The sequence below is a fragment of the Lytechinus variegatus genome, chromosome 8 (genome assembly GCF_018143015.1).
Source record: "Lytechinus variegatus isolate NC3 chromosome 8, Lvar_3.0, whole genome shotgun sequence".
Classification (NCBI taxonomy): domain Eukaryota; kingdom Metazoa; phylum Echinodermata; class Echinoidea; order Temnopleuroida; family Toxopneustidae; genus Lytechinus; species Lytechinus variegatus.
The window spans coordinates 10,534,869-10,561,269 of record NC_054747.1 but is presented as its reverse complement, the minus strand read 5'-3'; the positions used below and the strand labels follow the sequence as shown (position 1 = coordinate 10,561,269).

Genomic DNA, 26,401 nt, shown 5'->3' with positions numbered 1-26,401 from the left:
GTATTCAACTGAGTATTGGTGTGGATCAGTTTGGTATCATGTTAAAGATTAGCATGTACTTTTTTTCAAACTAAAGGAAAATATCCAAGTTCATTTCAGGTGACTTAATGTTGGTTTTGGGTATGTACAAAATACTTAGCAAAAGATACACAATAACTTCAAGTGATTGGTTAACATTGGTTTGACTTTTAAAAAATATGAGCTAGATGGTCACCCTTGTCACCTGTGTCTGTGATATGTAACAAAAATAATGCCCAGAAAAAATTGCGTTCGAAAATAATTATTTAGTGCTTCAAAAGTTGAAATATAAAGTGACTGGAAACATCATCTTAATTTCATCCCATACACTTATGTGTATTATTTAGGTGTCTATAAGACGCCTATTTACAAAATCGGGGTTTGCCTTGTAGTTTTAGCTTTTCATTCTCAATAATGGTTGTTTTCAGGGTTTATTAGTTCTAATACATGCACTTGTACACATGTTTCATCTTGGTTTGAGAATTTTTGAAATCGGCTGCTGGTTTTGGGTATGTACAAAATACTTAGTAAAAGATACACAGTACCTTTAAACCCTCCTTCTTCATCATTTTAATGAGAGTATTATTTTTTGTACTATGTGGGAAATAATAGGCGATGAGCGGACTTGCCATCTGGCATTACCATCCACATAGTTCAAGAAGGAATTGTAGACCAAAACATTTGCAAGATCTTTCAGTGGTTTTATCCCCTACACCAGATTGAGGATTTTCAGGAAGCACAACAGGGACCCTCTTTTTTCTGAGTTGTTTGGTGTTCCACACGTCTTGTTCTTCTATGACATGTACAAATTATCATTAGCCAAGTGGGTGCGAAGAAAAGAAGCCCATTAATACTCACGCAAAATCCAAGGGGAAGAGATTGTTCTCAGTGTCTGACAGGAACCCCAGGTGACCTAGAGACTCCAGTGACCAGGATCCTATCATCACATTGATGTTCTTGGTTTCAAGCCCCTGTGAGAATGTCCTGTTGAGTTTCATGTTGTCTAGGCTGACGCACACTCGGCGCAGGACACCAAACAAGTCAGAACCCATGATCTGCACATCAGAAAGAAAGGTTCCGTTAAAAAAGCATTAATTTACAGATGGTGAGGGTGATCTCTGTGAGTGCAAGGTGAATCCGGCCATCCCCGTTGTCGGGTACTGAAATGATTTATGACTTGGGCCCCCGTCTTACAAAGTTACGATTGATCCGATCAACCACAACTATGGAAAGCCAGCAATGTCATCATCTAAAATGCATGTTTATTCAAAGTATTTTCTTGATATGTATATGCATAAAATCATCATTTTCTTGACAATTCAGTATGCTTATCTTTGCTCACAAAGTACATTGTGCAAATTTCCTATAGAAAAAATTAGGACATTGATGGATTTCCATCTAGTTGAGGTTGATCGGATCAATCGTAACTCTTTGTAAGACGGGGCCAAGGAAGACAGATTTAATTTCTGATATTTTTACAGCAAGGTCACTTTTCTATGTTACAACACAAAGGGACAATTTCTAAGGCCAGTCAAAAGGCTTCCATGGCAATGACCAACGATGTCCTTGAATCAATTTTACCTCTGAAATATTTTCAATGTTTTACAAAGTGACCCATTAGATCCAAAGTCACATACCCTGCCCACTACATAAGACGAGAGCTAAATTGGCGAGCAGTCTGAGTCCTTTTCAGTGCGCAATTGTTTTTTTCATAATAGGCGCGATAGCTCAGTCGGCAGAGCGGGGAATTCGTATTCCGGTTCGATTCCCACTTGGTGCGCTAGTGCCCTTTGGCAAGGCATTAATCCTCAGTACCAGGTCCTTCAGAGAGGACCTTAAGCCGTCGGTCCTCTGGTTGCTTGCTTACAAGCATTCATGCTTTCTTAGCAATCAGGTAAAAAAAATAACCACCACCAAAATTCCTACAAATGGAAATAATCTGTAGCTCACAAAGAATTTTTTCGTATTTCCACCAACTTTTGTTAATATTTTACAAATATTATTTTAGTGATGGGTACTTACTGCTTTATCAATCTTATCAGCATGTTGGAAGCAATAGACCTTCTTGTCTTCCTGGAACATGGCATTCCTGGATCGGGCACACATGAAATGAAAGTTTGCTGGACATCCCCTACTGCAGCATCCAACCGTCGCTCCCAAGTTATTGCACACTTCACATCTCTGTCAAAGACACAGAAAGAACAAGAGTCAATGATTATAGAAGGAACGAAGTGTGACCCTTGGGACACAAGATTTGATGAATTACAGTCCTGCATTTGGTAAACTAGACCCATCATCACCGTTAACATCATAACCACAATTATCATCAATATATCAAGATCATCGTCATCATCTTCGTCATGGTCATCAACACCATCTTTATCATCATCGCCGTTAAGAACATCATTATTGCTATCAACTTTGTTATCAAAATAATTGTAATCATCCTCATCACCGTCATCATCATCATCATCATCAACATCATCATCATCATCATCACCATCATCATCATCATCATCATCATCATCATCATCATCATCATCATCATCATCAACAATGTTCATCATCACCAACATCATCATCCTCATCACCACCATCACCACCACCATCATCATCATCACCACCATCACCATCACCACCACCATCATCATCATCACAATCAGAAACATCATCACAATCATCATCACCATCACCACCATTGTTCATGATCATGGTCATGATCACCATCGCCATCATCAACATCCTAATCAAGAACACGATATCGTTAATCATCAATATTGTAAACAGCATCATCATGACCATCAGGAAATATCAGCCGGGATGTGAATGTTTGTAATTCCTACCATCATTCTCCCTCTTGAGATGGCTGCATGGACGTTGATCAAGGATCCATCCACCTCTTCAAAGACCTCGGCAGACCATAAGGCACAGTTTATATGGATCCATTCATCCTGTACAAACAAGAGAGCCAAAGGATAGTTTAGTAGTTATTGTGTAGTAGTAGTAGGAGGTGGTGATGGTAGTAGTAGTAGTAGTAGTGGTGGTAGTAATGGTAAACGTAGTAGTGGTAGTGGAAGTAGTAATAGTAGTAGTAGTAGTAGTAGTAGTAGTGGTAGTAGTAGTAGTAGTAATAGTAGTAGTAGTAGTAGTAGTAGTAGTAATAGTAGTAGAAATAGTAGGATATAAAAGTATTGACTGCAGGAGCAGCAGTAATAATAGTACAAGCATAGTAGAAGTATGAGTTGTAGAGGCAATAGTAAAATTAGTAGAATAATTTTCATTATTACCACAGCATAGCCCAGCATTGTTAGTGTCATCATCATCTACCAATATCATTCACCCATAAGATGAACCCATGCCTCATTTATAAAGAGAGACGGGAGTCAGAACCACTACATCAAGACGCATCAACACTTGATTCTGATCACTTACCTGACCACAGTATAGCAATCGTCCAGCATTGTTAGGGTCGTCATCACCCATCACGCCACAGAGACAGCATCTTCTAGAATCAGAGACATCCTCGATGGCAGTAATATGAACCCACACCTCCCTAATTAAGGGACATGGGTCATAACCACTACATCAAGACGCCTCAACACTTGATTTTAATCACTTACCTGACCGCAGTATAGCAATCGTCCAGCGTTGTTAGGGTCGTCATCACCCATCACGCCACAGAGACAGCATCTTCTAGGATCAGAGACGTCCTCGATACCAGGAATATGAGAATCATCTTCTGAGCATCCATCACCGCCTGGACAGAACAAACAGTCAAGAAAAGAATCATTAAAGGCTATTGATACAGTACAAACGGTCAAGAATAGAATCATAAAAGGTTATCAATAGAGTACAAAGGGTTAAGAATAGAACCATTAACGGCTATTGATACAGGACAACCAGTAAAGTATTTACACATCTAAGCATCTAGGGCAATGCTTAATGAGTATATGAATATAAGAACGGCCTAAGCCCATGCTATTTCATTTGAAGTACATCAAGAAAAGCAATAATCATTTTTAAGGTCCTCCGATGAGGATTTCGTTTAGTTTTCATCCAGTTCGGGCACTCTCCAGGTGCACTACGTTGATGAAAATCACCCAAAAGATAGGCTCATGTGATAGCAACAATCTTATACGTGACTCTCAATTTTAACCAAGAAAATGACATGGGTCATTCTTTATTTGCATACTTATTTCCTTCTTCGGTAACTTTGACAATATTTTTGGTTTGGTGAAATAAGTTCTCATTTTAAAAACTTCTTTTTATTAAAGTAGGGAAGGAAAGCTTACCGATTATGGAATGTCGCCTCCTTGGAGTTGGAAGTTTCTTGAATGGTGAGGGCTGAGCGGTGATAGACGGCATCAACGCTCTATATCTCCATTGAGCGTATTCATGGTCCTTGTGAGGGGGCTCCACTGCCACCTGGTGTACACCGTTCCTGGCGGTAAAAAAATCACAAAATTGATATTAAAAAATAAATGGAAAAGTAATATTTCACGGCCATATTCGCCCGTTTACTTCAAATTCTGGTCTTAAGTCATGACTGAATTATAGATAGCCAATTGTGACAGGGATCTCTAACAGAACAAGTTCAATAATACTAATATTATGCAACAACTATATATCGCTTAATACAAATGTTTCTAAGCGCTGCATACCATTACCCCAGCTTTAGCATGGCTACCCTGATTGGGAGCACAAGCATTCAAAGAATTCCTCCTACCGGGTACCCATTTTCTACACCTGGGTGGAGAGTGGCAAATGTAGATAAATACCTTGCCAGAGGATGATGCAATGGGATTTGAACCCCGGACCTTGTGGTTCAAAGTCCAGAGACCTATCCACTCAGCCACAACACCTCAATCGGTCAGCTCATATGACAATAAATTTTTACCAACTGAGCGGGAATCATAAGTGAAAGAGTTTTCTTCATCATTACAACATAAGAAGACACTTGTGCATGAAAAATACCAAATCTCAATATAAACAAAGATCTTCTTCTAGAAGCCCTTTTGAATCATCCCTACGAATTTTTTTTTTTTCAATGGGTGCATAGAGAGTGAGCGAAATACAAATAATATATCTATCCCTTCCCAATATTCATGAAATCTAGGGCAATACGGTTTTGTAAATGACCAACTCAAATGTCTGACACAGATATTAAATACAATAGAATAGGATGACATCAAACTCACTCTTTGTACCCCTCGTCGCCGTTCCAGATCCTCGTCTCTTCAACGTTGAACCAAGGGAACATCTGGGTCATGATTTTGAGAAACGCACCCTTGGCGATCACGTTGGACTTTGAGAGCCCGGGGATCAGGTCCGTCTCCTGGTTGAATGAAGCCTGGAATATTGTCACGCAGTCCTTACAGAACTTCTCCTGCAAGTTAAATTAAATTTTTACAAAATTCAATTTTGACAGTTAGAGCTCCTGGCTGTAGCTCATGCCGTTCACTTGTGCAACCCATTAAATTATGGTAGCTTGAAGGTAAGAACAGTGTACAGCAAAAGGGACAAAACAAGTAGCAAGTTTTACGGTGATCCCTCCTCAAAATGTAAGAGATTGAGAACGAGGTCAGAAAGTGGATGCAACTAAACCAGCACTAGCTACGGTGTAAGAGATATTGTTGGGTCACGCATCTCTGAACATGTAGAATTTCTAGTTCAGTGCACAAAGTGAACGGTAAATATAAGCCAGGCACAACATCCAGGAATTTGATAATCAGCAATCAATCATTTCGTACTTTCACTATCTCAAGTCGTTGGCATACATGCTAAGGCAAGATAACTCACAGAAATGGTTTACGTACATTGAATAGTACAGTATTCTTTCCTGGAGGCCGTTTCATAAAGCTGTTCATAAGTTAAGAGTGACTTTGAGAACGACTGGTGAACCTTTCTTCTAAGCTAAACAACTGCCAACGACAATGTTGATGCATACCATTTACCACAAGAAAGGACCACCAGTCATTCAAAAAGTCGCTCTTAACTCACGACCAGCTTTATGAAACACCCACCTGCAATGTATGTAGTTCTTAAAACGATTGTAAAACGGAAAAGTTAAGAGGCTTGGGTAGTTAGATAGATGAGAGAAAGCCGGCAAGAATAAATGAATAGACTTGTAGAACAGAAGAAAGGACTCAGGCAGATTGATGGTCCTTCTTCCAGAATACTCTTTATTCCACCTCTTCATTTCATTTCTATCTCTATAGACTCTTCTTAGACCTTCTTGGATTCACCACCCGGTGTACCGTAAACCACTTCTGAAACTGTCCATCCCACCATGTAAACCTTCAAACATCCTTGTGATATCTGTTGGCTATCTATTCGATGAACAAAATAGTACTTAAATACTTTTGATATGTTGCAAAATATTAAAATTGGAACACATACATACCACTGATTTATAGTAGCCTGCCATCATCTTAGCTTTGACAAACTGGAAACTGGTTGGCTTTATTTCTTCATCTTTCTTCTCTTCCTCTTCTTCTCTTTTCCCTATTGCAATGGTGAGTACCTTAGCAGGTGTCTTACAAACCTCCTGCTCGGATTGCGTCGATGTCGTCACCTCCATCACTGCATCTGGAATATCTGGGTCAATGTCAGGAACAGCTGCAGGAGAAACAACACCATCTTTTCTCTCCAAGTCAAGGGTACACGTAGCATCTGCATCTTCCTTCTCAAGCTTTGGAGACAACGCACCATCAGAAGCCACTTTTGCAGTATCTTCAAGGCTTCCTGTGGCATCTCCTGTAATAGCTGTAATGGAATCTTCAGTCCTTTCCTCAGTAGAGGATATTTGATCCCCACCATCAGCTTCATCCACGTCCATCTTTTCCTCTTTGACATCCATACACTCAACGTCAATGTCAACTTCTTCTGCAGCCGATGTCTCACCCTCACTGGCCGGGTTGGAGATGTCCATCCTGGATTCACCAAGGGTTCCACCTGAACCATCCTGGTAAGCAGTGCCATGAGACTCGGCCACACTGGAGTCATCAGCACATTGAGGACCACTCAAGACCACATCATTCCTGTCTTTGGTTTCACTAACAGTTTGCACCTCACGCTTCTGATCATCTTCAACTGCTGCTGAAGTAGGTACTACAGCAGGTGATTTCAAGGTATCATCACTGGTCATAGGAATATCCTCGGAACTTGAGGACATAGGTTGTGTAGTCCTTTCAGAATTGTCATCATCCTTTGGCACATTGCTGTCAGGAGAGACGTTATCTTGAGTTTTGTGTTTTGATACTGATTCAATGGAGGAAGCAACGTTCCCTTCAGATATAGTACTGAGAGATAATGAACCATCATCAGGTATCTGCTCTTTCTTAGTCCTCAAAGCATCATCTTCTTCAATTATTTTTCCATCTTCCGAAACATTGGATTCACATTTATCCGCATCAAGAACATGTACTGCTGGGAGTGCCTTCTCAACACCATCATCAGTTCTATCTGCATCCCTATCAAAGACAGGATGAATTTGTTCAACTGATCTTGCCTCAGAGCCTGCTTCCATGACAAGATCAACTTCAGCACTTTCACTTTTCAACCCATCTTCATCTTTTAACGTCCTATCAACACCTTCCGAATCTCCTCTCCCTGCGCCTTCTGCAATTCCGGCGTGTCTCTGCTGCCGTCTCCTCCTCAGTACCCTCCTCACTGTCCTTCCTCTCCTAAATGAGTACGTCTCCTCGACATCATCCTGTGCTGAGGATGTTCCGCCGTCTCCGCTTGCCTCTAAGCCCCTGTCCGGTGTTGGTGTTTCTCTCTCCAAAGATGATGCTTCACTTGGAGCCGGTGATGCTGCGCTTTCTCTGGATTCCGGACCGGTGGACGACAGACGGGAATCCCCTTGATGGATCTTCCTCATGTACTTGAACTGCAATAAAGACAAGACGAAAGTCAATCCCGAAACCATTGGCAATGCTTTGATGTTAGGTTCATCCTTACTTTGCATAGACACATTTTGATCTTACAATGGTGATATTAATGATAAAGACCAATGAAATTCCCACCCACATGATTTCTAGTACAAACACAGAGTTGGCTATCTCAGGTGTCTTGTACTACTTAGTTAAACAAGAAAGAACTATTCATTGTATGACGCACATTCTGGGGCAGTTAATATGCAGGTTTAAACAATGAAGCCGGACCCGACTACAGCAACCACATCACAAAATTTTAAGATATAGATCAAAGATGTAGAATTTGAAGAGTAGGGTTCGACCGAAGAGTGAACCAAGGATGGCAAGAGACAAGGGCAAAATGGAGGAATGAAGAAATTAAAGGGGAAGTTCACCCTGAAGAAAACTTTGTTGTAAAAATAGCAGAAAAAATAGTAAAAAATATTGGTGAAGGTTTGAGGAAAATCCATTAAAGAGTAAGAAAGTTATTAGAGTTCAAAGTTTTGGATTTGTGACGTCATAAACGAGCAGCTGCCCCATGTGTTATGTAATACAAAATGCATGAATTTAAAATTTTGTATGGTTCCTGATGACTTAATTTTGTTTTCTATTCATGATCGGGTGTGAAATGATTTGTCTATTGATATACAAAAGGTTCAGTGAAAACCATTTTCAATTTTCTGAGAAAATGACATTTCATTGTTTTTTTACCATTCGCTATGTAGGATTGCTGCTCGCATATGACGTCACAAATCAAATAATTGAAATTCTAATAACTTTCTGATTATTTGATGAATTTTTCTCAATCCTTCAGCAATATTTTTTATCATTTTTTCCGCTATTTTTAAAATAAACTTTTTGTCAGGGTGAACTTTCCCTTTAACCTTCACTCAGGGAGAAGGAACTTGGATAGAAGAGTAAAAATTGATTAAGGGGTGTTATGGTCAGCAATTTTCCTCACTGGGCCTGAAAAGCCAGGGCCCTGTTGCATAAAAGCCTTCTTGGGAACATGACCGAACAGCCAATCAAAATCAAGGATTTCATGGAAGAAACCATTGGATGGCAAGATTACTGTAATCAGGGTGCTACACAAGCACTTGCCCGATTGCCCGGGGCAAGTAAAAGTTAGAGTCTGGTGTTTTGAAGTAAAAACCAAAACCACTTCAGGCAAAATTCTCACAGTAGAATTTGGGTGGATATGATATTGACCCTAATTTTGGTCATGGCAGGCAAGATAAAATCACTTTGGAAGAAGAAATGCATTAACAAGGTAGATCAGTTCATGTCAAAAGAGAAAAAAAGGTCAATGGTTTAAATAACCACAAAACTTTCCTTTGAAGAGGTAAAACTTTTTTTCAAGGATTTTTTCGGGCAAGTGAAATATGTTTTTGGGCAAGTATATTCCAACTATTTAAAAATTTACTTGCCCAACTGGACAAGTGCTTCTAAAATGTTATGTAGCACCCTGCTGTAATAGTAACTGTTATGCAATGGGGCCCACAACATGTGCTTAACCCTATCTAGGCCGGGGGGGGGGGCCTCGGAGGCCCCCCCCCTCAACGAATCGCGCGATATTTTCACTGCGCAAAATTTTTTGACCGCGCCGCTCGCTGACTTTTTACTTTCAAGTCTTGCGCAACTTTTGAGACCAATTTTGCGTCACCCGGGTACGTGGTTCCGAAATTACGCAACATTATGTAAGTGCATGTCAGACCAAAAATTGCTCAAAAACGTGATTTCGTGTACAAAGTCAATGCAAATTGTGTTTTCAACCAAAATTCATAAATGCATGATTATTTTTAGTTTTGCTGGTCTAAATGTATTTATTTTATGCTTTTTATGATCACAGAAGAGTCCCCAACAAATTTCATAGAAAAAAACAATGAAAAACAAAAGGTCAAAAAACAAAGAAATACATAACAAATTGCAAAAAACAATATAACACATAAGAAAATGATTTGATATCGCAATTTTTTTCATGTACACTTGCTAAGAACACCACAAAGAGTTTCTATACCAAAAATTAGTACATTTGGAGCTTTAATAAGGAGTTAGAGGAAAAAGAATGATTTCGCATACTAATTACGCATAAATTAGCATAATCACTTAATAGCAATTCGCATGAAAAATCTTACTATACAATCTTGTAGATTATGTCCCAGGCAACCCGCGTGCCGATTTTCGGCGCGATCGCGCGGTCGACGGCCGAGATCTTAAGGGGGGCCTGGGAGGCCCCCCCCCGGCCATATGAACTCCCAAAATACCCGGCCTAGATAGGGTTAAGACTGGCAACTCTGCACCTGGGACTTTATGTTGTAGAAAATCAAGGACCAAGAACATGCTACAGGGTCCAAAAGGAATTAAAGCAATTGTTTTTAAGATGGATTACATTTTCATTGGAGAACTTAGTATTGGGTGTGTGGATAATAATAATAATGATAATAATAATTGGCATTTATATAGCGCTTTATCAATCTACGAATGTTCAAAGTGCTTTACAATTATTATTACCCGGTCACTGGATTCATAGCATTCCAAGTAGCCTGTTAGGCGCACACTTGCTAAACCAACCACAATGATGGTTGTTTCCTACCGGTACCCAATTAGCACCTGGGTGAGAGATGGTACTGACCAGTGCCAACCACGTTCATGACGACACTTCCCTTTTCCCGAAATAATTCATTTTGTTAGCCTGAATGTGTTTATCATTGTAAATGTGATTATCATTTTATATACCTTGTACATGCAATGGTACTTCTTGATCTTAGCATCTCTTGAAATATCAATTATCATTGGTGATCTCTCAAGTTGATGACTTACCCTTCTATTTGGCCAGATAAGGTGACCGGCACTCTTGCAGTTGTAGAGAGCGTTGAGGACATTCACGAAGCCAGCCTGGAGCTCCTCGTCGACCTCTACCTTCCAGGGTGTAGGTTTGTGTTTGGCGCAGGGTGGGCACCGGTACGGGACGGAGTCTGGCAACTCGGTCAGGATGCGGTACTGATCATCTATAAGGGAGATGCAGAAACAAAGGAGTGTACTTAAGGTCCTGCAATTAACATTATGTTGCAAATAAGTACACATATTTACCTTGCAAGTTGAAGAAGCAGTTTTGAAAATTTTTAGTTGAAGCCAGTTGCATTCAAACAGATTTCACAAAACCAAAATAGAGAATACGAACTTCAAAGAAACATTTCAAAAGCATTGTTCTGCTGAACTTGCTTTAGCGATGAGAACACAGTAGCTGCAAAAAAGAAACCGAATTGATTAGGAATCATCTATGCCTGCCTTTCTGGGAGACCTGTCTTCAAACCAAGCCAATCATTGCAAATGAACGGCTGGTAGTGGTTTGATACTCAAAGCGGTGAAACGCCGTCTAATCTCTGTGAAGTGTGACTGCACCTTCAGTCAAAACATGAGATTATGGAGAGTGTAGGGGTGGCAGTGTAAACCACAGAGAAACGATTAATCATTCATTCCAAAATCAGAAGTGTATGCAGGATTTTTTAGAGGGGGGGGTTCAAGTAAATAGAATATTTGACAAGCCAAAAAAGGTTAAAAAACACAATCTAAGGGGGGGGGGGTTGAACCCCTTCAACTACTACTGTGCTGCACTCAACCCAGGTGAGATAAATGGGTACCCGGTAGGAAGAAATTCCTTGAATGCTTCGAGCGCCTAGGCAGCCCAGCTAAAGCCGGGGTAATAATAATAGCAGGGCCCGCTGGGAGAACAGTTTTCGGAACTGAAGCGGCTTCCCTGGGTAAATATACCTATATTATCATTATTATTACCCCCCCCCTGCGTATGCACCTGTCAACCATCATTGAATATTTACCTGTGTTTCGGTAAGCTTTCGCTTCTCTTGTGGTGCATCAGCAACAGCTCCACTTACTACAGCTACAACGAACTTCTGACGAAGCTTGCAGCCAAACAAGCGAAAGCTTACCAAAAAGCAGGTAGATTTTCACGATTGTGGTTTCTCATGTCAACACACCAGTAATGAACCTTTCCAGTGAATCACAGATAACAATTTGACTGACTAAAAAGACAAAAGGGGAATGACTTAAACTTACCAGACAGATTTTCACACTTGGCGTGGACCCATCTATTGCAGTCTGCACATTGCATCATCTTAGACTCAAAGTCATCGTCTTCATAGCACTTCTTACACACAGGGCAGTAGTTACCTGTCAACAAGAGAAAAACCATTGTCAATTTACTGAAAATGTCAGACATTCTCTCTTCTCAATCCGTATTTTAGTCATGATTACATATTTTGCTTCCCTTGGGCACTTTACGAATTCACTACCTTCTGGAGTAGGTTGGTTTCTTTAAACCCTGTAAGGTCCAAGGGTGCAGGAGAAAGAGAATATGCTATCGATGATTTGCACAATATGTTGACAATGCAAAAAGCAGCTGCCACATTGTTCATTTCTCTTTTTCTTATGCATCTTGTGCAACTTTTCAATAATTGAATATAATTAGCATGTATTGACATTTTTGAAGAGAAATTTGCTTCACAGATTTATAGATTGAGTTGTGGGTGACATGCATGCCAATGTTAGTTGCGAGTGTATGAACAAGATCTTAACGGGCAGATTCTGCCTTTTTGGGGGGGGCTGTGATATGTTTACTAATTAATCATTGATGAGTATGAAAGAGCATACCTTTCTCGAAGAGCTTCCCGCATTCTTGACAGTGTGAGAATCCATGCATCCACTGAGCTTTAGGATCAGAACCCGGAGTGGTAGCACCGCAACTCTTACACTTCACACAGCGAGAACAAACCCAGATCTTCCTTTTCTTGGATGGTTTTGTTGGGTAGTTAGGTCCAAGGCACTCGGCATGATAGCTGCAGTGGCACTTATGACAGGTCAGCAGCTGGTTAAAAAAAAGAATCACGAACGGGAAAACAATTGTTAACAACGACAGTAATATTTGGCTCTCGAAGCACCCGAGTCTGTCATATAAGACACCCCTAGCGCTCCAGAATTATTACTGACCGATCGACCAAACTTTCCCATTTGTGGCTTGTGAGCACAACATAACAATATTTGTAGGTTTCGTCATCATGTCGCAGTAAAGAAAGGAAACATATACAATAGAAAGGATAGTTACATTTACTGGAGAGCCAGTACCTGCCGCACACTTAACGTTAGCACTAACAGAAGCCATTACAACCGGTAATGTCACAGCAATGTTTAATGTCACAATGCGCTGGATCAACTTTTGACATCACAATCCTAAAAATGTGCCTGGGCTTACTGTTAGCGCTCTGTTAGGCGTACAACGTTTTTGTGTGGTCAGCATTTTGGTTTATTGCAAATAATTTGCTCGATAAAACAGTCGGGGGACTGATACAAAGGTTACAAAGTAATCATAAAGTGAGATTAGAGAATCTAAATACATGGAGTAAAATAATGATCATAAAGAATTATTCAATATAAATGATATGGGCACTTTGCACTCCAGATTATATGTTAAACATATCATATATATGCATAAAGGAACATGTTACAAATTAGATTACAACTAAATTTTTAGAAAATAAGATTTTGAAGAAGAGAAGCGAGGCAATATAACTGAAAGAAACAATTTTTCATGAAATACCTGGTCCTGGTGGTCACACACGTGACAGAACCGACAGTTCCGACAGCACCAGTTCTCCTTCTCGCCCGACAGAGGGCGCTCATCCTCTTCAAGGCAGAACTCATGGAAAGGCTCACAGCACACATTGCAATACACCAGCTACAAAACGACAAAGAAAATATGAATGGAGATGATAATGATTCGCATCATTTTCATATAATATAATATACAAATAATGAATGTTTATGAGTGCAATGGACAGAATACTTCATGAGGTGAAAGATAAAATCATCTTATTCAACGAGGTGTAGCTGAGTTGAATGGATCATCATTTCATCTTTCACCGAATGAAGTATTCTGTCCATTGCACAAATGAAAAACATTCATTATTTGGTTTATATGGCACCTAAATTTTTTTTTTTCAGATGAAATTCATGAATTTCGATGCAAAAACTGCTCATGCAGTGCGAGTTTGATCTGTTGATTGTCACTTCATTACAACATGCACACTGCTAAAGCATGAGCTGCAGTCTCGGTGCGCGAGTGCAATGGACAAAATCGTATGGATCCAAAATTGCACGGTTGATATCATTGGAAAATGGGCTGAATGGCCGATATCAAACAACCAATCAAATCACAAGGATCTATCTAGGCATCACATAATATTTGTCATGTAATCTGTGGAACAGATGAATACGGTACATCTTATGGGAAGAATGTAGAATAATGTGCACACATACTTGGTAACGCATTTCCATTTATTTGAATGAAGGATAAAAGAACACTGTCCATTGAACGCTTTGCTCACGGGTAGAGGTAATGTGGACAGGGATTGAACCCTAGACTTTCATGTGTCTCGTCAGGCGCTTTTGACCACGTGGCCACGGCACCTTCACATATTTGAACTCAACGAAAAGAGACGTATCTTCCCGTGAGACCAACAATACCCAGGTTTCCTACATGAAATGAAAGTGATGAACTATCTAAAAGAGAGAGAGAGATGAAGTTTGCAATAATGTGGCGATACCTTATCACCATGTGTGTGTGTATTTGAGTTTTGTCAGACGTGTATCAATCAGATATGATTATTTACGTCTGGGACCGACCTTTAACGTCACCATCCGAAAGACGTGACCAGGGCTCGAACCTCTACGTCAATTTGTAACTTCCCCACAGCTTGGATTACAGGCGCACGCCACAACGGCCAGTTTAACCCCCATGGACCCATTTCATACAACTTATTACGATAACAAATTTACCTGTAACAGTTAAAAGCTACTGACCCATTTCATACAACTTATTACGATAACAAATTTAACTGTAACAGTTAAAAGCTACTGACCCATTTCATACAACTTATTACGATAACAAATTTACCTGTAACAGTTAAAAGCTACTGAAATTCTGCTATCTCATTGGCTGATGGTGAATTTGTGATAGAAATTGGACGTTTGTTACTATAACAAGTCTTATTGAAATGGGCCAGACCTGCCAACCTCTGGGAATGAAAAACTGTATTTTGTAATAAAAAAATGTATTTTTCCCCCCAATAAGTGTATTTCATAATAAAATGTGTGGCGCACTCCCTCATCGCGGCGCTCAAGCTGCATGCAAGCTAAAATGTGCACTGCTCTTGCAGATGAAAAAAAACAATGAAACATGTGTATATCACACCCTGGTTTTAAAGGGGAATCCAGCCTTGGCCATAAAATGTTATGTTGGGAAGGAGAAAAATAAATTAAACAGAATGGTGAAAGTTTGAAAGAAATCAAACAAGCAATGAGAAAGTACCCATTCCCCTGGGGCAGTAATCTAAATATAACCCAGGTAGTATCTTGTAGTATGTCCTCATGGAAGAAAAATATAATTTGAAATAAAACTTTTGGGAAAAATGACATTTTAGCCATAATATGTATTGGAGTACATGGAAGAGTAGTCCTTGCCTTACATCACTATGACATCCCATACGCGGCCAATTTGAAGTCTCCATGGGTATAGTGATTACCAATATTTACAACTTTTAAAAATTCATAACTTTCTTGTTGTTTGTCCAATTTTGTTCAAACTTTCACCTATCAACTTGTCTGATTTTTCTTTTCCTTATAAAAACAAGTTTTTATTTGGGTTGGATTCCCCTTTAACAAACAAATGGAAAAAAAAGTTACCTAGATATACATTGAACTCATAACCCTATTTGAGTAAGTTTTATGAAATAAAGACATATAGAGATGATTTTTATCAATGAATTACTGATTCTTTTTTTTTAAGAAAAAACGTACTGCCGTATTTTGCTTGCAAAAACGTACTAAATACGGCAAAAACGTACTGGTTGGCAGGTCTGTGGGGCCCATATCGCATTATGAATAATGAACTATTTGGGTCGTAAATCAGAGAGTGACATAGAAAGAGAGAAAGGAGAGTGGTGAGCTTACATCATGTTTACCATTACTACCACACAGATAGCATATAGTCCTCGGGATCATAGGATCTGAAGAAATGATCACCATTCCACGATTCCAGGCCACAGACATATCATAGTCATCCTGCAGGTCAATAGAAATAATACATGGCATTACAATGAGCAACCTTTGAAATAAAATATTGTTCAACGCCTATTTAGCTACTTAGCTTGTTGTACGCGAACAAATGTCAAACATTCATACTGTTGCACATGTAACGTCCAAAGAAAATATCGATTTTTGTTCATATTTTGGAGGCATTGTAAAACATTAATAGCGAATATTCTTATTCCTGCAATGGTGCGACATTACGCATTCGGTAAAAGAAAGAGACTCTATTCAACTCATCTCAGAAGTCCTACCATGGAATGCTTGCTCGTCTTATCTGAAAGCGAAACTGATCATTTCGTCTTTTTAAATATTCTGGCTTTTGTAAACTGATTAAACAACTATGTGCATGTCATTTTTTTTTGTTTTCTTTTTAACAAAACATGAATTTGTATCCATTCTTTCATATTTAATAATAATAATAATGCTCAATTCTTGTATAGCGCATCACACATAGCATAGCATGTCCCTATGCGCTTAAAGAATAGTGAAAGGTAAGAATAAAGTAATCAAGATATTTAGATTGGGTCATTAGTTCAAAGTTGGTATTTTATGCATTAAAAAGATATGTTTTGAGGGATCTCCTGAATGTACATAAATCACTTTGATATCTCATTGAATTAGGAAAAGCATTCCAGAGGACAGCAGAGGCATGAGTAAAAGCACGCTCACCATATGACTTTGTAAAGACAGAGGGAACAACAAATAATGCTTTTGAGCTGGATCTAAGATTTTGGGATGGCTGGTAATATGATACTAAATCGAGTAAATAGGATGGGGCAATTTTATAAAAACAGTTGTGTGCAAAAACTAGAAGCTTGAAGCTTATGCCCTAACTGGACAGAGTAGAAACAACCGTTATTCTTCTCACCTTGAAGTCTGTCTTGATGAAATGTTTGCCAGGGATCTTCTTAGAAAACTTGACTGTCCGGAGCGGCTTAGAGCTGGCATCAGACTTCTCATCTTTATCCTATAAACATAGATACAATCGAGGGGCCAATTTAGTTGTGTGCTAAGAATGAAATGAAGATTGAATTCATTTCATTCTTCAATATTAAAAAGCATATACCTTAGAGTCTTTTATTAATAGCAGACACATATATTCAAGAGACCATTTAAGTAATGCGATAAAATTGATGTGCAAGTTGAATTTGTTTTATTCTCCACAAAAAACACCATTTAAAGAAAACTTCTACATAGCACACACTCTCAGTCACATTTAAACCCGGCTCACACTATGCGATCCGGTGCAATGCGATTTTCAAGAAATCGCATTTTGCATTAAACATATGCCTGTTAGATAACCCTGCTGAATGTTCCAAGAAGTAAAATTATTTCATATAAAATTTGGCAGGACGTTAGAAATACTGAAATCATATTTTCACTTTGCGGCAAGCCCTTTGGTCGGAGAAAAGTCCAAATCGGCTTAAAATCGCAGCCGATGATGACGTCATTACGATTTGGAATTGAATTTGTTTTTATTCATTCTGACCCGTAAGATTTTATCACTTGGAATGCCATATCAAACGTTATCATAATTTCTTTGAAATTCGGATCGCAACGAATTACATACTGTGAGCTGGGCTTAACACACAATAAGGATAATATGATGGTGATAATGTTAGGGCCGAACAGCAAATGAACGTAAAGTGAAATTTCTGAGAACTAGCGTTTCGTTCAAGAACTAAACTTTGTGTCATGTGACCCAGAGTTCAAAAACATTGGGAAAAGGGGAGTTTTAATGAGAGGAAGATAAAATGGATTGACTGCACATTTTGAAAAGGATAGGAAAAGGAAAGCTTGATTTCAATTGACTACTGTGCCGTTGCAATTGTAATTACAATAATGGCACTGTTGCAGTTAAGTCCTTTGTAAATTTGGCCCCTGATCTAGATTTGGTCCAACTTACCCCTGTTTGGCCTTTCTTGTTCTTTGGGACCAGGGCTAGTCCAGTGGGTAGATCTCCTCCAGCTCTCTTGATCCTTGCCCCGGCTGGTCTAACTTTTGGGACAGCTGGAGCTAAAAGAACAAAATCAGTTGTATCTGGTCATTTTGAACACTTCAAAATGGTCATTTTTGATATTTAAATTCAAAGGTAAAAGAACATAGTTGCAGCAAACAATTATTTCATGAAAAAGTCTTTCAAATAAAGGCAACTATTATCAGATCACTAACACAGAACAACACATGTGGGGCAGTGTATCAATACTGCTTGGAAAAGGACCCGACATTTTGATAGAATATCATACATATTTTGCTCATTTCTCAGCATTACACATATTCTTTCTGAGCTGTTCGGCACATACAAACCACTTTGATGGTCATCTTGTTGGATTCTATTCAATCTCATTTTGATATCATCATAACAACTGGCATTTATCTTCACACAATTTTTTTGTAAACACTGCAGATATGCAGGTTTCACCTAAGTTTTTTTTTTTACTTGCTATTAAAAAGAAGCAGGAGTTCATGTCAACAGTTTTGATTTCATAAAGGCAAATTTTTTCCTTCCTTTGTGTGGTCTTTTCATATAGATCTCACCGCATTTTGAATGACATAGTTTTCCTACATATATCTGCTAAAAAAAGGGGCAGCGTTTAATTCATCAGTGTTTTTCATGAGGACATTTCATTAACTAATTAAATATTTCAATAACTCTTTCGGATTTTCTCTACTTCTTGAAAAAGAGCAGCAGTTTATGTTAACAAGTTTGTTTCACTACGACCACTTTTGTTTCCTTGGGTGGTCTCTACAAACAGGTCATCATCACAGTTTGACTTACCCTTTTGTGGTTTCTCAACTGGCTTGGGAGGAGGAGCATTAGTTATTTTGCTCAAGGCTCTCATCTGCTTCATTCTCATCATCTTCATCTTCACCAGATTGTGACACTTACGGTGTCTGAAAACGAATCAATCAAAATTGAAATGGCCGTTAAAGGTAAAAGACTGCAGTTGCAGCAAACAATTATTTCATGAGAGAGTCTTTGAAATCAAGGTTAACTGTCAAAATATTATTATACAGCTAGATCTGGTACATTACTGTAAACTTATCTTTGAATATCATGGAATCTTCCTCCAAACCGATAATCCTGATGATGACAAACACAGAAAAGCATATATGGGGCAGTGTGGTAATACTGCTTAGAAAAAACCCAACAATTGATTGAATTCTGTGCTTATTTTGCTTATTTCTCAGCAAATACAAATTTTCTTCCAGAGCCGTTTGGCACATACTTTATCTCATTTACATACAAACACTTTGGAGGTAATTTCATTGGATTCTGTTCGAACTCATATTGAGTTCGTTACCGCAACTTGTATCTTAAAAGCCTGTCTAAAGCTTAGACAAAACTTCAATAATATAATCTTTTCTGGATTAGCATATCGTAGGTGGTTTCTAAAAATCATTTATAAATGTAAGATGAACAAACTGGTGTTTGTAGCATTAGTCATAGAAATCTTTGCCCAGTGGTATGTAAGGGGGATACAATGCTATTACAAGGGAGACACCATACCAAACACAAAAGCAAATAAAAGGGGTTTGTTTTTCATTGCTGGAAGATGTAATTGAAAAGGGGATCAAAATTGCCAAAATCTGCGAAAAGGGTAAACTTTCAACAGCCTGGATATGTGAAAAGGGTGTTCATTCCACCTTATCATGAATGCGGAATATTTAATGCATTATTTAGAGTGGAGAAAACATGACAAAGTACTTATTTTTAGGAAAACTCTGAGATCAAATGATGATTCCATGTTTAGTGTCAAATTTGAAGTCCATGTAAAAGCATGGACTCCACATTATAATAATATTGCCCTCTCACTGCATCTTCCCTCAACCCCCCCCCCCCTCCTCCAAGAAATCTTTGCCTGTACTTACATGCACGCTTGCTTCTTGGTACCGGGTCCACCATACTTGGGTTTGTCACTGGAAGAAAACAATAAAATATGAACAAAGATGATAAAAATATTAATAGTCTAAAACATGGCTTAGGAACAGTAGTCATTGTTAGCCAATAGACCAGTTTGTAGTTACTTCATGGACAATTTTGGTCAAAGGACCTTTCATTTCTTTCATTAAGATAGGCAGATTTCAAAGCAAGATATTATGTATCATGCCTTACATAGCAGGATGAAGAAATTGAATAGACCAGGTGACTAGAACAGCACATCAATGAACACTCAATGAGGGTATTTGTTGCATTCCTACTTTGAATGCATATTAGAGGATGTTGTACAATGTACTTGGCAAACTGTAAAATATACCAGTCATTTGTGGACGCATTGTTTTTTTTGTGGGTGTGAATGAAAAACACAATTCAAAAGAATATATGAATAATCAAGACACCGAAGTTGGTGCATATCTCATTAAATTTCAAACCACCATGTCACTTTAGTACAAATGACCTTCCTCTGATCATGCGCAGAAAGGAACTACGAACTGGCTTATAGCAATAGCCTTTAGGGATGCCAGTGCCATATGGCTCCAGGCTCGGAAGAATTTTTTGAAGGAAGACTATGCGTGCGGCGCCAGTGCGAAACACACGCGGAAAGTCCCATCGGCTGGGGTCCCTTGAAAAGTGCAAGCTCTAGATGCTCTCTCTTGCAATCTAGGCATATCTGTGAGGGTCTTTCTTTCCTCCTCAAATTAAATCATATCTTATGGGTAAATCTGGTAGATTTGGTAAGGTAAGAAATTGCCTGCTGTAAACTAACAAGTTATTTTGGCTTCATCCAGATCTTTCTAAGAAAATCGCATATGATTTCAGTCATTTTAAGATATACGTGCATGTGTATGCATAATGGATGTAACGTACTGTGAATACAACAAACGATTAACCCTAAATAGACTGGGCTATTCCGACGTCTAAGAAGACGGGGGGCCGATTCAGCCCCCCCTTATAATCTCGGCCGTCGATCGTGCGATCGGAACGAAAATTGGTACACGTGTTACCCATGGCATTATCTACAAAACTATAATATCAAATTCTGCGAAAAGTCTCATTGCTCATTAATTATGGTAATTTAAGCGTAAAATCATAAGTTTGCTCTAATTAATAAAGTAATGCCCCTAAAATGCAAAAAAAAAAATTCACATACTCTAGACATGCATCTAATCAAATTTATTTTAAAAAAATTTCAACATCACATTTATTTTCTTATGTATTCTATTTTTTTCTAAATTTCTTATGTATTTCTTTGTTTTTAGACTTATTGTTTTTTATTGTTTTTTCAATGGAAATTGTTGGGGACTTTATTTTGACCATAAAAAAGATAAAATTAATTGATTTTAAGCAGTAAAAGGAAAAATAATGATACATTTATGAATTATGGCTAAAACACTATTTGCATTGGATTTGTACACAAATTCATGTTTTTGAGTAATTTTGGGTCTGCATGCACTTACGAAATGTTGGGTAATTTCGGAACCGCTTACCCGGGGGTCACAATTTTGGTCTCAAAAGTTACGCGAGACTTGAAAGTAAAAATTCAGCGAGCGACTGTGACAAAAGCGCACATCAGCTATGGACATTTTTTATACAAGCACCCAATACGCGCAAAGTTAAGCGTAATCTATACAGGAAATCTGCATAAACCATGGATTCAACCGTGGATTTTCAGGCCATAAAGGCAAAGACAACACTGCAGCCCAGATGATAAACTATTGAAATGTCCCCCCAAATATCCTTGCATGTCTTTATATGCATGTTTGACCATAATATCATAATCAATAACTTACAGGCAGTTAGAACACGTCTCACAATCTGTCTTCCGCAAGCATGCCGAGCACACCCCGCATCTTGATCGTCTTTTCACGTTTGCTTCCTCTACAATTGGCATTGGCATGAAACCCATCTCTTGTTTCTGCTTAGAAACCTTCTTCAGCTTCGAAACTTTCCCCGGCTCTCTCTTGGCGGTGAAATCTGCGCCATCCATGTCCATGAAGGCGGGTTCCTCGTCCGCATTGATAAATCCGTCCATGGCACGTTTCTTGGCTGTCGGCTTCCGTTTTCGCGCTGATAGTCGAGGAGACGCTTCATTGCTGGGGTACTCGCCTTCCGAACCAGATTCTGTTTCACTGTTCTCATCTAAATAGGCCATGGAAAGAATGGCAACAGCAATAATTTCAGTGTCAAAGACACATCGCTAAATAAATTGAAAGGGATTTATACTAATAATAGTACAGTTCTTAATACGCATAACACCTACATGTCTCTATGCATGAGAAAACGGGAAATGCGGTTAGAATTATAAATTTAAGAATTAGACATCAAATAAATAATTATACATAACATCAAAGAATGTTAAACATGGATTGAACCTACATGTGAATAAGTTAAACATTCTGAAAGAGGTGAGCTTTTAATTGTACATTGAATTTCTCAAGCTGGGTAATATTTATACATATAGTGGACACAAAAAACAAGCACACACAAAAATTTCAAGGCCCTCATTTACCTTGTAGTATTTTAGACAAGACACAATAAAAGCAGAATCATCACTTAGAAGACTCATATTAAAAAAAATTCTCAATTTTCATGAAATATCAACGTTTGCAATAACTAATCTTTTAATACACTCAGCTTTTAGAGATATTCATGTAAAGTTTACACTCGCCTTCTGTTGTTTTCATTTTTTTTCTCTCTTTGTTTGGTAAGGCATTTTGTGTGATAGCCTCCTTTATAACTTATCAGATTCTCAACTTGGGAAATTGCAAAGGTTGGAAAATGCAGCTGCGCATATTGTAACTCTATCTAGCAAGCACAGCCATGTCACTACTATAATGAAAACTCTTCACCGGTTGCCGCATAGTCTTTAAAAATCCTACTTTTGATTTTTCATATAGTCATAGAACTCCCCAGTTACGATAAGCCTTTGATGAATAATTACCAACCCTCAAGAAATGTACGAACCTCATCACCTTAATATCTCTTACAAATTCCTGTTGATAAGAAATAATGCGGAGAACAGGCCTTTTCTCATGCAGGGTCTAACCTGTGGAATTCTCTTTCACAGAGATGGAAAACGCAGAACTCAGTGACAACCTTCAAGGGTAACCTGTTCAGACATGTATTATTATATGTAAATAGGTTTTGTTCTTCTGCTCTAAAACGCCTTGAGCATCTAATCAAGATGGAACGTGCGCTATACAGATTTCATGTATTATTATTATTATCATTGTCATGTGATCACAAGACAATGAACCTGTACAGGATTTGACCCTTGAACCTGAGGCAAACTCACCATCACTCGTAAACAGCTTTTTCCTCTCCTTGATTGGGAGAGCGCTCAGTTTGAGGCTGTCTTGGCTGGCAGGCAACGGTCCTTCGAATCGGGCAGGTGAGTACCCCAAGGCGACTGATGCTCTCCTACATACATGCTTGATGCGAGGTCCGCCTGACTTAGCAACGCTGCCTACTATGACTTCATTGGCAACCTTCAATGTAGAGAGGTAGTCAAGGAAGAAAACACTGTCAACTAATGTTCATAACCAGGGTGCTACATAACTTTTTGGAAGCACTTGCCCAGTCGGGCAAGTAAATTTTCAAATGGTTGGAATATACTTGCCCAAATTCTATTTCACTTGCCCGGAAAAATTCTTGAAAAAAAAGTTTAACCTCTTGAAAAGAAAGTTTTGCGGTTTTATAAAAAACCATTGACCTTTTACTCTCTTTTGACATGAACTGATCTACCTTATAGTATTTCTTTTTCCAAAGTGATTTTATCTTATCATGACCAAAATTTGGGTCAATATCATCTCATATCGACCCTAATTCTTGTCATTCTACTGTGAGAATTTTGCTTGCCGAATTCGGGCAAGTAGTGTTGGTCTTTACTTCAAAACACTTGTCCGACTCTAACTTCTTATTGCCCCGGGCAATCGGGCAAGTGCTTATGTAGCACCGTCATAACACTCAAATCAATAAATTGCCAAAAGGATATTAAAATGTTGCATATGAAAAGTTTAAAATGCAGAGCATAGCTTGATGTTCTAGTTTTGAGATATAACAAAACCAGCAACATTCTTTTGCCTCCACAGGTCTAAAGAGTCTGATTCAGATAATATGAGGTTTCAATCCTTGCTATAATTCTAAAATACAGCTTTTTCTGATCTGTCCTCCAAAAGTTACCAAAACTAATAGGGATTTATGGATATAGACCAGTTCGTAGTTACTTCATGGGCAATTTTGGTCAAATGACCTTTCATTTCTTTCATCATGATAGGCAGATTTCAAAGATATTACGTAAGCTTGCCTTACATAGCAGGATGAAGAAATTGAATAGACCAGGTGACTAGAATAGCACACCAATGAACACTTAATGAAGGTATTTGCTGCATTCCTACTTTGAATGCATATCTTAGCATGTTGCACAATGTACTTGACAAACTGTGAAATACCAGTCGTTCGTGGAAGCATTGTTGTTTTTTTGTGGATGTAAATGAAAACGACAATTCAAAAGAATATATGAATAATCAAGACATCAAAGTTGGTGCTTATCTCATTAGATTTTAAAGCACCATGTCACTTTAGTACAAATGACCTTCTTCTGATCATGCGTAGAATCTTTTGATCATGCGCAGAAAGGAACTACGAACTGGCTTATTATCACAAGATGCTTATGAAAAGTTATAAAATGGAACATGGCTTCCCCAACCCCGCCTCTCCGTTTGAATAGTAATTGAGAAAAATAGAAAAAGAGAAATAGGAAAAATAAACTCTGCAAGAATATGTCAGATTCTTCATTCAAAATGAAATATGATTGTAAGGTAATGAATCCTGGGCCCCATCTTACAAAGAGTGATGATTGATCTGATCAATCGCAACTATGGCCGGTAACGTCAACATCTATTATGCACGCTTGTTCAAAATATTTTCTAGCTATGATGTATATTCATGCATTCATTGTTTTCTTGAAAATTCACCGTGCTTCTTTCTCTTTGCATACAAAAGACATTGTGCAAATTTCCTGCAGGAAAAGTTGTGACATTGATGGATTTCCATAGTTACGATTGATCGGATCAATCGTAAGTATTTGTAAGACATGGCCCAGTTTGGGTCTGGCAGGAGAATAGGGGGTGGCTCATGGTCCCTGTATTCCCCCTGCATTCACCATGACAGAGCTGCCAACCTGAAAAGGAACATTTCAGTATTTTGGAAGCAGAAAATCAGTATTTCGGTGAGGAAATCAGTATTTTCCCAAAATACCATAGGACCACACATACAACTGGAACTTTAGAAATCAGTATTTTACATGATACTATCAGTATTCTTCTCACTTTTCAGTACTAAATACTGAAAATCAGTACTACTTGGCAGCTCTGACATGATGTACAGTCCTACCTGGTGTTTGTTGACATTAGAAGCTTCCGTCTGATCTGGAGACATATCGGCTTCAAGGGCATCGGCCATCTGACGGGACACTGAAATACAGATCATCAAAAAATATAATGTCAAGGTACTTTATCAATCGCCATCGATCGCAAAGTGGCAAACATGATTGAAAAACAAATAATACAAGGTCAATGTACTGATAGGATTGTCATTGATCAGACTATCGCATGAGCACATCAAGATCAATGTCATTGGGACCTGGGTCCCGTAATACACAGGTTAGCCATTAAAGGTAAAAGGCAGTAGTTGCAGCAAGCAATTATTTCATGAAAAATTGTCAAGATACTATCATACATTTAGATCTGGTGGGTCATTCCATGCCAATTCACCCAATGAATGTGCAATTTTGCACCCGACCGTCTCAGAATTCGTTGTAATTTGGTATACATAAAATTCAACATGGCCCAAAAAGAAATTAAGCTTAATCAGTTTACAAATAAAAGACTAAACCTTTATGCTAATGAATAGGTATCTGTTTAGGCATTTTATGATTCAGCAATATATATCATATACATACATATACATGTATATATTTTGATGATAAAAGTGAAGACTTTACTACTATGAATATATATGATATATATTGCCGAACATCAAAATGAATATATATTGATGAACATCAAAATGCCTAAACAGATACCTATTCATGAGCATAAAGGTTTAATCTTTTATTTGTGAACTGATTAAGTTTAATTTCTTTTCATGTGCTTGCATACTGTAACTTAAGATTGGAAGAAATCATGTAACTGGTAAACACTTTACTAACATGAATATCAGTGTGTGGGACTACAGTGAAATTTCATGGTATCTTTGGAAGAGTTTTTAAAGGTGAAGAAATAAAATATCATCATTGATTTTAACATATTTTGTCAATATCATACCAATAATTAACATACACGAAAATCAAGTTAAAAAATTA

The 26,401-nt window shown here is 38.3% G+C and overlaps 1 protein-coding gene across 1 annotated transcript in view; it reads right to left on the bottom strand.

Moving 5' to 3' along the window:
* Nucleotides 1-26,401, bottom strand: part of LOC121419962 — a 51,882-nt gene that overhangs the window by 23,189 nt on the left and 2,292 nt on the right. The window contains exons 2-20 of the mRNA XM_041614466.1: nt 25,432-25,511; nt 23,333-23,525; nt 21,828-22,176; nt 19,968-20,015; nt 18,874-18,989; nt 18,001-18,110; nt 16,963-17,061; nt 15,957-16,067; nt 13,546-13,683; nt 12,603-12,816; nt 12,009-12,122; nt 10,755-10,942; nt 6,422-7,909; nt 5,217-5,404; nt 4,311-4,459; nt 3,639-3,775; nt 2,862-2,969; nt 2,041-2,199; nt 877-1,073 (exon numbers count right to left, since the gene is read on the bottom strand). Of these exons, the coding sequence (XP_041470400.1) occupies nt 877-1,073; nt 2,041-2,199; nt 2,862-2,969; nt 3,639-3,775; nt 4,311-4,459; nt 5,217-5,404; nt 6,422-7,909; nt 10,755-10,942; nt 12,009-12,122; nt 12,603-12,816; nt 13,546-13,683; nt 15,957-16,067; nt 16,963-17,061; nt 18,001-18,110; nt 18,874-18,989; nt 19,968-20,015; nt 21,828-22,176; nt 23,333-23,525; nt 25,432-25,511 (4,186 nt within the window). The remainder of the gene's footprint in view (nt 1-876; nt 1,074-2,040; nt 2,200-2,861; nt 2,970-3,638; nt 3,776-4,310; nt 4,460-5,216; nt 5,405-6,421; nt 7,910-10,754; nt 10,943-12,008; nt 12,123-12,602; nt 12,817-13,545; nt 13,684-15,956; nt 16,068-16,962; nt 17,062-18,000; nt 18,111-18,873; nt 18,990-19,967; nt 20,016-21,827; nt 22,177-23,332; nt 23,526-25,431; nt 25,512-26,401) is intronic.